This window comes from Oncorhynchus tshawytscha, unplaced genomic scaffold (assembly GCF_018296145.1).
Source record: "Oncorhynchus tshawytscha isolate Ot180627B unplaced genomic scaffold, Otsh_v2.0 Un_contig_1596_pilon_pilon, whole genome shotgun sequence".
Classification (NCBI taxonomy): Eukaryota; Metazoa; Chordata; class Actinopteri; order Salmoniformes; family Salmonidae; genus Oncorhynchus; species Oncorhynchus tshawytscha.
In genome coordinates this window covers 11243-24719 of record NW_024608854.1, presented here as the reverse complement: position 1 = coordinate 24719, position 13477 = coordinate 11243, and the positions used below count along the sequence as shown (strand labels likewise).

Sequence of the window (13477 nt, the reverse complement as noted above, 5' to 3'; positions counted from 1 at the left end):
AGCAGCAGTGTGTTCAGAGAAACCTGGGTTACTCCTCTTACCCCTAACCCTCCTCCCTCCTCACTTCACAGCAGCAGTGTGTTCAGAGATTAACCTGGGTTACTCCTCTTACCCCTAACCCTCCTCCCTCCTCACTCCACAGCCGCAGTGTGTTTAGAGATTAACCTGGGTTACTCCTCTTACCCTAACCCTCCTCCCTCCTCACCTGGGTTACTCCTCTTACCCCTAACCCTCCTCCCTCCTCACTCCACAGCCGCAGTGTGTTCAGAGATTAACCTGGGTTACTCCTCTTACCCCTAACCCTCCTCCCTCCTCACTCCACAGCCGCAGTGTGTTCAGAGATTAACCTGGGTTACTGCAATGACCTGGACTACTCCAGGTGAGTCTTCAGGTTACCCTCCCTTACTATAGACAGAGTGTGCATCCCAAATGCCACACTATTCCCTATATAGTGCAGTACTTTTGACCAGGGCCCATAGGGGTTCCCTCATAGGGGTGAAGATATTTCCCACATGGAAATGGAAGAGAATAACTTTGCTTGAGAAAAAACATTACCAATAGGTTCTCATCTACTTGACTGATTGATGCACTGACTGATCGACAGACCGATTCACAGATTGACTGACTGACTGACTGACTAAATGATTGATTGATTTACCTACTGACTGACTGTTCAACAGACTGATCTTCAGATCGACCAATCAACAAATTGATCAATTGCTCATCTCTTCTCTCCCCAGGACCATCTTCCCTAACATCCTAGGTCAGCAGTCTCGTCACGAGGTGGAGTCTGGAGCTGAGTACCTCCTCCTCTCTGTGATCCACGGTCTCCTCAACGGGAGTGTTCCCCGACATCCGTCTGCTGGGGTGCTCCGTACTCGCCCCTCGCTGCCAAGACCTACCCAGCCCCGCACCTGTCAAGGTGTGTCCCAGTTAGCACATTTAGTTCCAGCCCCGCACCTGTCAAGGTGTGTCCCAGCTAGCACACTTAGTTCCAGCCCCGTCAAGGCGTGTCCCAGCTAGCACATTTAGTTCTAGCCCCGCCCCCATCAAGGCGTGTCCCAGCTAGCACATTTAGTTCCAGCCCCACAACAGTCAAGGTGTGTTCCAGTTAGCACATTTAGTTCCAGCCCCACAACAGTGAAGGTGTGTTCCAGTTAGCACATTTAGTTCCAGCCCCACAACAGTCAAGGTGTGTGTGCTGAAGGGGTTGGATTCAGGATAGGTGTCCATCTCATATGGATTAATGCAGTATTCTTCTTCTCCTCATATTCCCCCTTCTTCTTCTTCTTCTTCTTCTTCTTCTTCCCCCCTTCTTCTTCTAAAGTCATGCCGCAGTGCATGTGAGGCGGTGAAGAAGGGTGTGGCCACGCGTTCGAGGGCATCGACATGGCGTGGCCTTACTTCCTAGACTGTGACCGATTCTTCGCCGGCGAACAGGAAGGCTGTCACGACCCGTTGGCCCCGTTAAGAGGTAGCCCTCCCAGGAATTGTACATGCTAAAAATAACTTGTTGAATATACAATAATTACACAATAAGAGTTTTTACTGTACTGCAACACGAATTGAATTTTTAAAAGCTCTGAGCTAGGTGGGACGTTACCTGTCCAACCTGTCCAACATCCGGGGAAATTGATGTGAGCGAAATTCAAAATACAAAATGTGTAATATTAAACATTAATATAATAATAACTTTTTTCCAAATTAACTCCATAATATCGACTGAAACATGGTAAACGTTGTTTAGAATCAATCCTCAAGGTGTTTTTCACATATCTCTTCGATGATATATCGTTCGTGGAAGTGTGCGTTCTCCTCTGAATCTCATGGGAAAATGTCTCCAGTTGAAGATTACGCACCAATTTAGACAAAGGACACCGGGCGGACCCCTGGTAAATGTAGTCTCTTATGGCCAATCTTCCAATGATATGCCTACAAATACGTCACAATGCTACAGACAACTTGGGGAAACGACAGAAAGGGCAGGCTCATTCCTGGCGCACTCACAGCCATATAAGGAGACAATGGAAAACAGAGCCTCAAAAATTCTGCTCATTTCCTGTTTGAAGTTTCATCTTGGTTTCGCCTGTAGCATGAGTTCTGTGGCACTCACAGATAATATCTTTGCAGTTTTGGAAACAAAGATGTTAATCTTTCTGCCAATATCAGATGTCTATGTCCTGGGAAATGTTCTTAGTTATTTACAACCTCATGCTAATCGCATTAGTCTACGTTAGCTCAACCGTCCCTTGGATGGGACACTGATCCCGAAGAAGTTTTAAAATGTGTTTCAGAAAACTAAATTACGATCAATTCAGCTAACCCTCCTCCTCCTTTCGCTCTCTCCCTCTCAGCCAGACATGAAGTGGCTTTCTCCAACCTGTCTCCAGATGAACCCTCCACCATCATTCAGTTCGCGTACCACTCCAACGCCCAGATGTACAGCGTTCTGAAGAGGACTGCTGCCAAGTGCTCTCACATCTCCCGCACCTACAGGTACTGGCTGTTGTCTGCTGCTGTTTGCTTTGACAGGAAATACAACCTCAAGGGGATGAATAAACTACTGATCTGTGTATCTATATATCTACAGTACTGATCTGTGTATCTATATATCTACAGTATCGGACGCAGCACAGAGGGGAAAGACCTCCTGGCCATAGAGTTCACAGACAACCCCGGAGGCCATGAACTGTGTGAGTGTGTAACAGGGCTATTTAAGGTGGAGTGATTTCTGTGGAGTGATTTCTGGGGTTTGAACTGCACCTATTGCAATGGGGCAAAAGCCTGAGCTAGGGAGCCCATTGGTACAGGGCTAGTTGAGGACCTCCTGTTTATTAAAGCCTATTGGTTCAGGGCTAGTTGAGGACCTCCTGTGTCTTAAAGCCTATTGGTACAGGGCTAGTTGAGGACCTCATGTGTCTTAAAGCCTGTTGGTACAGGGCTAGTTGAGTATCTCCTGTGTCTTAACCTATTGGTACTTGCGAGGACCTCGAAAGCCTGTTGGTATCCCTGTGTCTTATCCGGGATCGTGAATACAGTCTCAAGCTCATTACCATAACGCAACGTTAACTATTCATGAAAATCGCAAATGAAATTAAATTAATATGCTAGCGCTCAAGCTTAGCCTTTTGTTAACAACACTGTCATCTCAGATTTTCAAAATATGCTTCTCAACCATAGCAAAACAAGCATTTGTGTAACAGCTAGCGCAGCTAGCATAGCATTTAGCGTTAGCATTAGCAGGCAACGTATTCACAAAAACCAGAAAATCATTCAAATAAAATCATTACCTTTGAAGAACTTCAGATGTTTTCAATGAGGAGACTCAGTTAGATAGCAAATGCTCAGTTTTTCCAAAAGATTATTTGTTTAGGAGAAATCGCTCCGTTTGGTGCGTCACGTTTAGCTACGAAAAAAACCTGTATCCAGGAGTGTAATTATCCCCGCAGCTCATTAGCATAACACAACGTTAACTATTCATGAAAATCGCAAATGAAATGAAATTAATATGCTAGCTCTCAAGCTTAGCCTTTTGTTAACAACACTGTCATCTTAGATTTTCAAAATATGCTTCTCAACCATAGCAAAACAAGCATGTGTGTAACAGCTAGCGCAGCTAGCGTAGCATTTAGCGTTAGCGTCAGCAGGCAACATTTTCAAAAAAAACAGAAAATCATTCAAATAAAATCATTACCTTTGAAGAACTTCAGATGTTTTCAATGAGGAGACTCTCAGTTAGATAGCAAATGCTCCGTTTTTCCTGAAAGATTATTTGTTTAGGAGAAATTGCTCCATTTGGTGCGTCATGTTTGGCTACCAAAAAAAAAACGAAAATTCTGTCTTCAAAACACCGAACTTTTTTCCAAATTAACTCCATAATATCGACTGAAACATGGCAAACGTTGTTTAGAATCAATCCTCAAGGTGTTTTTCACATATCTCTTCATGATATATCGTTCTCCTCTCAATCACTGGATGACTGCGTGCAGCTTGTAGATTACGCACCAATTTAGACAAAGGACACCGGGCGGACCCCTGGTAAATGTAGTCTCTTATGGCCAATCTTCCAATGATATGCCTACAAATACGTCACAATGCTGCAGACACCTTGGAGAAACGATAGAAAGGGCAGGCTCATTCCCGGCGCATTCACAGCCATATAAGGAGACAATGGAAAACAGAGCTTCAAAAATTCTGCCCATTTCCTGGTTGAAGTTTCATCTTGGTTTCGCCTGTAGCATGAGTTCTGTGGCACTCACAGATAATATCTTTGCAGTTTTGGAAACCTTAGTGTTTTCTTTCCAAAGCCGCCAATTATATGCATAGTCGAGCATCTTTTCGTGACAAAATATTGCGCTTAAAACGGGCACGTTTTTTTATCCAGAAATTAAAAGAGCGCCCCCTATATCCAAGAAGTTAAAGCCTATTGGTACAGGGCTATTTGAGTATCTCCTGTGTCTTAAAGCCTATTGGTACAGGGCTAGTTGAGGACCTCCTGTGTCTTAACACAGGTTTTCTAAAATGAACTTTGACACAGGTTTTGTCTTGAGCAATTCCTTTCCTGTGTCTCTCACCCCTCCCTTCCTCCCCCGTCTCTCCCTCTCCCTCCCCCATCTCCCCCTCCTCAGTGGAACCGGAGATCAAGCTGGTTGGCAACATGCATGGCAACGAGGTCCTGGGTCGTCAGTTGCTGCTCTACCTGGCCCAGTACCTGTGTTCCGAGTATCTCCTTGGCAACCAGCGTATCCAGACGCTCGTAAACACCACGCGCATCCACATCCTGGCATCCATGAACCCCGACGGTTACGAGCTGGCGGCCGCCGAGGTAGAGGATAGCAACGACCCGGAACAACAACCACACCACAACCAGGAAGTAAATCATAAATTAAAAACGTCGAAGCCGACGGACCAACCAACCGCCGCGTAGAGATAGAAAGAGGCCACGCCTCCTATCTTCTCCTGTTATATAGAGTGTGTGACAGCATGTGTTGGTGCACTCTCTTTCTAAGCCTTGCCCCTTTTCCAACTGCCTATCATCTACCTGAGCTCACCTATTGGTTCAGCCCCTCCCACTACCAGAGAGACAGAGTGACAGAGTGTCCTTAACCAATCAACAAGAGCAGTCGGTTAGACTGTTGTCATGGAAACGCAGTGCCATTTTTTTTTTTTTTTTTTTTTTGTAACTGTGTTTAAGGTCGAAGAAGTAACACTGCTAGAAATCTCAAAACGTTTTTGCTTAAAATATCAAATTGAACAAATGTATTTTTAATAGATAGAACGTCTAGTCGTTGTTTTTCCCCAACAGCTGGCAGTGGGAAGCTCTATTGTCTTTATAATCATCTTTTCAGACAACCGAGGGATTTCTGGGCTATCTTCTTCACACAAACAGCATGTCACTACAGACACCCTGGTTCGAATCCAGGCTGTATCACTACCCGGCTGTGATGGGGAATCCCATAGGGCGGCGCACAATTGGCCCAGCGTCGTCCGGGTTCGGACGGTGTAGGCCGTCATTTTAAATAAGAATTTGTTCTTCACTGACTTGCCTCGTCAAATAAAGGTTTTAATTAAATAAAATGTTTACTGGACAGCTTGTTCTCCCCAGACGGATTACATAGTCTGTCCCTAAATTACTTCCTGTATAGGGAACGATCATGTGACTTGACTGGGAAAATCTTCTGGGTCACATGGTCAACAAAACATTCCTGACCTCTTATATTCCTCCTATCCAATCACATTCTTCTAACCGACATGACTTCCCATGTTTTCCCATTACCCATGATGCCTCACTCTTCACTCCTCCCCGTCACGCTCCTGCAGGGTCGTGGGGTGTTCAACCATGTCAAGGGTCACGACCTTTACCCTCTGTGTGTGTCTGTGTAGGGTCACGAGCTCAACGGTTGGACGGTGGGTCGCACCAACGCTCAGAACCTAGACTTGAACCGAAACTTTCCTGACCTTACGTCTATCCTCTACCGGAATCGCAGGATCAAACGGTTCCGCACAGACCACATCCCCATCCCAGACTCTTACTGGTTTGGTAAGGTATGTATATTAACATCTCGCTACACTGGTGTCGGTAGTGGGATGGCGCCAGTGAGGCCATCGGAGAGGTGTGTACACATGAGTGATGTAACTAGCTTCTCTATACAGTGCCTTGCGAATGTATTCGGCCCCCTTGAACTTTGCGACCTTTTGCCACATTTCAGGCTTCAAACATAAAGATATAAAACTGTATTTTTTGTGAAGAATCAACAACAAGTGGGACACAATCATGAAGTGGAACGACATTTATTGGATATTTCAAACTTTTTTAACAAATCAAAAACTGAAAAATTGGGCGTGCAAAATTATTCAGCCCCTTTACTTTCAGTGCAGCAAACTCTCTCCAGAAGTTCAGTGAGGATCTCTGAATGATCCAATGTTGACCTAAATGACTAATGATGATAAATACAATCCACCTGTGTGTAATCAAGTCTCCGTATAAATGCACCTGCACTGTGATAGTCTCAGAGGTCCGTTAAAAGCGCAGAGAGCATCATGAAGAACAAGGAACACACCAGGCAGGTCCGAGATACTGTTGTGAAGAAGTTTAAAGCCGGATTTGGATACAAAAAGATTTCCCAAGCTTTCAACATCCCAAGGAGCACTGTGCAAGCGATAATATTGAAATGGAAGGAGTATCAGACCACTGCAAATCTACCAAGACCTGGCCGTCCCTCTAAACTTTCAGCTCATACAAGGAGAAGACTGATCAGAGATGCAGCCAAACGGCCCATGATCACTCTGGATGAACTGCAGAGATCTACAGCTGAGGTGGGAGACTCTGTCCATAGGACAACAATCAGTCGTATATTGCACAAATCTGGCCTTTATGGAAGAGTGGCAAGAAGAAAGCCATTTCTTAAAGCTATCCATCAAAGGTGTTGTTTAAAGTGTGCCACCTGGGAGACACACCAAACATGTGGGAGAAGGTGCTCTGGTCAGATGAAACCAAAATTGAACTTTTTGGCAACAATGCAAAACGTTATGTTTGGCGTAAAAGCAACACAGCTCATCACCCTGAACACACCATCCCCACTGTCAAACATGGTGGTGGCAGCATCATGGTTTGGGCCTGCTTTTCCTCAGCAGGGACAGGGAAGATGGTTAAAATTGATGGGAAGATGGATGGAGCCAAATACAGGACCATTCTGTAAGAAAACCTGATGGAGTCTGCAAAAGACCTGAGACTGGGACGGAGATTTGTCTTCCAACAAGACAATGATCCAAAACATAAAGCAAAATCTACAATGGAATGGTTCAAAAATAAACATATCCAGGTGTTAGAATGGCCAAGTCAAAGTCCAGACCTGAATCCAATCGAGAATCTGTGGAAAGAACTGAAAACTGCTGTTCACAAATGCTCTCCATCCAACCTCACTGAGCTCGAGCTGTTTTGCAAGGAGGAATGGGAAAAAATTTCAGTCTCTCGATGTGCAAAAGTGATAGAGACATACCCCAAGCGACTTACAGCTGTAATCGCAGCAAAAGGTGGCGCTACAAAGTATTAACTTAAGGGGGCTGAATAATTTTGCACGCCCAATTTTTCAGTTTTTGATTTGTTAAAAAAGTTTGAAATATCCAATAAATGTCGTTCCACTTCATGATTGTGTCCCACTTGTTGTTGATTCTTCACAAAAAAATACAGTTTTATATCTTTATGTTTGAAGCCTGAAATGTGGCAAAAGGTTGCAAAGTTCAAGGGGGCCGAATACTTTGCAAGGCACTGTAGCAAGTCCCTCAGGTGTAGGTACCTCTCCGATTGTATGGGAACTTATTCTTCTGTTGATGTGGGAAAGTATAGGACATTCCTACTGTACAGGACATTCCTAATGTTTTGGTAAGGTTTAGGACATTCCTACTGTACAGGAAATTCCTACGGTTTTGGTAAGGTTTAGGACATTCCTACTGTTTTGGTAAGGTATAGGACATTCCTACTGTTTTGGTAAGGTTTAGGACATTCCTACTGTTTTGGTAAGGTACATGACATTGCTACTGTTTTGGTAAGGTACATGACATTGCTACTGTTTTGGTAAGGTACACGACATTCCTACTGTATAGGACATTCCTACTGTTTTGGTAAGGTACAGGACATTCCTACTGTTTTGGTAAGGTACAGGACATTCCTACTGTTTTGGTAAGGTACAGGACATTCCTACTGTTTTGGTAAGGTACAGGACATTCCTACTGTTTTGGTAAGGTACAGGACATTCCTACTGTTTTGGTAAGGTACATGACATTCCTACTGTTTTGGTAAGGTACAGGACATTCCTACTGTTTTGGTAAGGTACAGGACATTCCTACTGTTTTGGTAAGGTACAGGACATTCCTACTGTTTTGGTAAGGTACAGGACATTCCTACTGTTTTGGTAAGGTACAGGACATTCCTACTGTTTTGGTAAGGTACAGGACATTCCTTCTGTTTTGGTAAGGTACAGGACATTCCTACTGTTTTGGTAAGGTACAGGACATTCCTACTGTTTTGGTAAGGTACAGGACATTCCTTCTGTTTTGGTAAGGTACAGGACATTCCTACTGTTTTGGTAAGGTACAGGACATTCCTACTGTTTTGGTAAGGTACAGGACATTCCTACTGTTTTGGTAAGGTACAGGACATTCCTACTGTACAGGACATTCCTACTGTTTTGGTAAGGTACAGGACATTCCTACTGTTTTGGTAAGGTTCAGGACATTCCTACTGTTTTGGTAAGGTACAGGACATTCCTACTGTTTTGGTAAGATATGTTCTAGGGGTGTCCAGAGTTTTAGACAAAACCAGTTTTGTAAGGGATATGTGTAATTATCCTTCTTCTCTCCTTCTCTGCTCTCCTCTCCTCTCCTCTTCTCTCCTCTCCTCTCCTCTCCTCTCCTCTCCTCTCTCTCCTCCTCTCCTCTCCTCTCCTCTCCTCTCCTCTCCTCTCCTCTCCTCTCTCTCCTCTCCTCTCCTCTCCTCTCCTCTCTCAGGTAGCTTCAGAAACTTATGCAGTGATGAAGTGGATCAGGTCTGTGCCGTTTGTCCAGTCTGCGAGCCTCCATGGTGGAGAGCTGGTGATCTCTTATCCCTTTGACTTCTCTAGACACCTCCATGAAGAGGGATGTTCTCCCCTACACCTGATGAACAGGTACCCTGCCCTGTAATACACCTGATGAACAGGTACCCTGCCCTGTAATACACCTGATGAACAGGTACACTGTCCTGTAATACACCTGACCAACAGGTACCCTGTCCTGTCCTACACCTGATGAACAGGTACCCTGTCCTGTAATACACCTGACCAACAGGTACCCTGTCCTGTCCTACACCTGACCAACAGGTACCCTGTCCTGTCCTACACCTGACCAACAGGTACCCTGTCCTGTCCTACACCTGACCAACAGGTACCCTGTCCTGTCCTACACCTGATGAACAGGTAACCTGTCCTGTAATACACCTGACCAACAGGTAACCTGTCCTGTCCTAAACCTGACCAACAGGTACCCTGTCCTGTCCTAAACCTGATGAACAGGTACCCTGTCCTGTCATACACCTGATGAACAGGTACCCTGTCCTGTCCTACACCTGACCAACAGGTACCCTGTCCTGTCCTCTGACCAACAGGTACCCTGTCCTACACCTGACCAACAGGTACCCTGTCCTGTCATACACCTGACCAACAGGTACCCTGTCCTGTCCTCCACCTGATGAACAGGCACCCTGTCCTGTCCTCCACCTGACCAACAGGTACCCTGTCCTGTCCTCCACCTGACCAACAGGTACCCTGTCCTGTCCAACACCTGACCAACAGGTACCCTGTCCTGTCCTCCACCTGACCAACAGGTACCAGTCCTGTCCTCCACCTGACCAACAGGTACTCTGTTCTCCACCTGACCAGCAGGTACCCTGTCCTAAACCTGACCAACAGGTAACCTGTCCTTTCCTCCACCTGACCAACAGGTACCTGTCCTAAACCTGACCAACAGGTACTCTGTTCTACACCTGACCAGCAGGTGCCTGTCCTAAACCTGACCAACAGGTACCTGTCCTAAACCTGACCAACAGGTACCTGTCCTAAACCTGACCAACAGGTACTCTGTTCTACACCTGACCAACAGGTACCTGTCCTAAACCTGACCAACAGGTACCCTGTTCTACACCTAGTTCATGTCAGTGGTGAAAACCTCTTCTGTTCCCAGGCCAGAAAATGCCATGTTGTAGAGTGTGACTGTGTTCCTCTCTGCAGGCATTTAAGCAGCTGGCCCGGACATACGCAGACTCTCACGCCAGCATGGCCGACAACAACACAGAGAGGTGATTATATTCCTGGCTATTATTATGAATGATTATATTACCCCCTGTTACATGACCTATATATTGTATATTCTAGGTGTGGAGCGTCCTTCATCCGAAGTGGAGGCATCATCAACGGAGCTCTGTGGTACAGCTTCCCAGGGGGTACGGTACCTTCTATATCTTCTCCTCTCCTCCTCGTGTCATTCTGTCTCTCCTCCTCGTGTCATTCTGTCTCTCCTCTTGTCCTCGTGTCATTCTGTCTCTCCTCTTGTGTCATTCTGTCTCTCCTGTGTCATTCTGTCTCTCCTCTTGTCCTCGTGTCATTCTCCTCCTCCTCGTGTCATTCTGTCTCTCCTCTCCTCCTCGTGTCATTCTGTCTCTCCTCTTGTCCTCGTGTCATTCTGTCTCTCCTCTCCTCCTCGTGTCATTCTTACTCTATCTTCCTCTCTTCCTCTCCTCCTCACTTCCTCTTCTCTCTCCTCCTCTCCTTCTCTCCTCCTCTTCTCTCCTCCTCTTCTCTCTCCTCCTCCTCTTCCTCCTCCTCTCTTTCTCTTCTCCTCTCCTCCTCTCTTCCTCTTTTCAACTTCTCCTCTCCTCCTCTCTTCCTCCTCTTTTCCTCCTCTTCTCTCTCCTCCTCTTCTCCTCTCCTCCTCTCTTCCTCTCCTCTCTTCCTTTCCTCCTCTCCTCTCTCCTCCTCTCTTCCTCCTCTCTCCTCCTCTTCTCTCTCTTCCTCCTCTCTTCCTTCTCTATTCCTTTCCTCCTCTCCTCCTCCTCTTCTCTCTCCTCCTCCTCTTCCCTCTCCTCCTCCTCTTCCTCCTCCTCTCTTTCTCTTCTCTCTCCTCCTCTCTTCCTCTTTCAACTTCTCCTCTCCCCCTCTCTTCCTCCTCTTTTCCTCTACTCCTCTCCTCCTCTCCTCCTCTTTTCTCTCCTCCTCTCTTCCTCCTCTTTTCTCTCCTCCTCTCCTTAACCTCCCCCTCTTATTCCTGTCTCTGTCTGTTAAGTCTCAGTACTTGTGTGTCTAGTGTATATATTTACGGTGTGTCCTAACTCTCTATTTCTCCGGTACCGTAGGCATGTCAGACTTTAACTACCTCCACACTAACTGTCTGGAGATTACGGTGGAGCTGGGCTGTGACAAGTTCCCTTCTGAAGAGGAGCTCTACCCAGAGTGGCTCAGGAACAAGGAGGCCCTGCTCAGTTTCATGGAGTCGGTGGGTCTGCCTCTCTATAGCACAGCGACCAGGCAGCCATTTTGTGCCGTAGTTATACCGTAGAAGGCCTTTGTGCTGTCTCATCATTCCAATACAGCCATTCTGTTAAAACCTCTTAAGGATCCAACCCCTTTTTCTCCAAATGTTTACCTAAAATAACATACCCAAATCTAACTGCCTGTAGCTCAGGCCCTGAAGCAAGGATATTCATATTCTTGACACCATTTGAAAAGAAACACTTTGAAGATTGTGGAAATGTGAAAGGAATGTAGGAGATATAACACAATAGATCTGGTAAAAGATCATACAAAGAAAAAAAACTGTTATTTTGTGTTTTTTTGTACCATCATCTTTGAAATGCAAGAGAAAGGCCATAATGTATTATTCCAGCCCAGCTGCAATTTAGATTTTGGCCACTAGATGACAGCAGTGTATGTGCAAAGTTTTAGACTGATCCAATGAACCATTGCATTTCTGTTCAAAATTTTGTATCAAGACTGCCCAAATGTGCCTAACTTGTTTATTAATAACTTGGCATGTTCAAAACTGTAATAGCTACTGTAGATTGGACAGTGCAGTTAGATTAACAAGAATTTAAGCTTCCTGCCAATATCAGATATGTCTATGTCCTGGGAAATGTTCTTATTTAACCACATGCTAATCGCATTAGCCTACATTAGCTCAACCTCATGCTAATCGCATTAGCCTCCATTAGCTCAACCTCATGCTAATCGCATTAGCCTACATTAGCTCAACCTCATGCTAATCACATTAGCCTACATTAGCTCAACCGTCCCGTGGACGGGACACCGATCCCAAAGAAGTTTTAAGCTGCCCTCCTACTATATATTTCTCCCGCCCACCAGCCTCCACTGACCTTAGCATTCCCTGCCATTCACTGATAGGTTTGCAAATTCCGGAAACTCCCTCCCCCAAAAAAACATTTCCTGGGTTTCCAGGAATCCTGGTTGGGAGAATCCTGGAATCCTGGTTGGGAGAATCCTGGAATCCTGGTTGGGAAAATCCTGGAATCCTGGTTGGGAGAATCCTGGAATCCTGGTTGGGAGAATCATGGAATGAGGGGGGAATAAGCAGTATATCCAGGATTCCAGCAACTGAGATTCCTGGAAAACCAGGGAATTTTGTTAAAATAAGCCTGATATTCCCTGATATTCCCTGTCGTTCCTTCTCTTCTCCAGGTCCACAGAGGTATTAAGGGAGTGGTGATGGATGAAGAGGGCTATGGAATAAAGGGAGCGTCCATATCTGTCAGGGGAATTCGTAAAGATGTCACCACAGGTAACCACCGTAATAACTGATAGCCATAGTTCCGGATAATGTCTGCAGCCCAGATGGCTGCTTCTGAGCAGGGTCCTCTGTTAGAGCTCTATGGAGGGAGAAAGGAGCCAAAATGGCTGCTTCTGAGCAGGGTCCTCTGTTAGAGCTCTATGGAGGGAGAAAGGAGCCAAAATGGCTGCTTCTGAGCAGGGTCCTCTGTTAGAGCTCTATGGAGGGAGAAAGGAGCCAAAATGGCTGCTTCTGAGCAGGGTCCTCTGTTAGAGCTCTACGGAGGGAGAAAGGAGCCAAAATGGCTGCTTCTGAGCAGGGTCCTCTGTTAGAGCTCTATGGAGGGAGAAAGGAGCCAAAATGGCTGCTTCTGAGCAGGGTCCTCTGTTAGAGCTCTATGGAGGGAGAAAGGAGCCAAAATGGCTGCTTCTGAGCAGGGCCCTCTGTTAGAGCTCTATGGAGGGAGAAAGGAGCCAAAATGGCTGCTTCTGAGCAGGGTCCTCTGTTAGAGCTCTATGGAGGGAGAAAGGAGCCAAAATGGCTACTTCTGAGCAGGGTCCTCTGTTAGAGCTCTACGGAGGGAGAAAGGGGCCATTTGGGACATAGATCATAACTAGTTTCATTCACAGAGCTTTTACAGACGCTCCAAGCAGTTTACATTGTATGG

At 45.8% G+C, this 13477-nt stretch overlaps 1 protein-coding gene across 1 annotated transcript; it reads left to right on the top strand.

The window, feature by feature from the left end:
• The first annotated feature begins 1348 nt into the window (after nt 1-1348).
• On the top strand, nt 1349-12842 carry LOC121843894 (carboxypeptidase Z-like). The gene is given in 11 exon segments (XM_042313759.1): nt 1349-1474; nt 2355-2496; nt 2620-2693; nt 4629-4825; nt 5884-6045; nt 9007-9133; nt 9136-9164; nt 10263-10330; nt 10407-10474; nt 11384-11523; nt 12723-12842. Coding segments are annotated over 11 exon segments (1212 nt in total). The 5' UTR covers nt 1349-1389.
• The last annotated feature ends 635 nt before the right edge of the window (nt 12843-13477 follow it).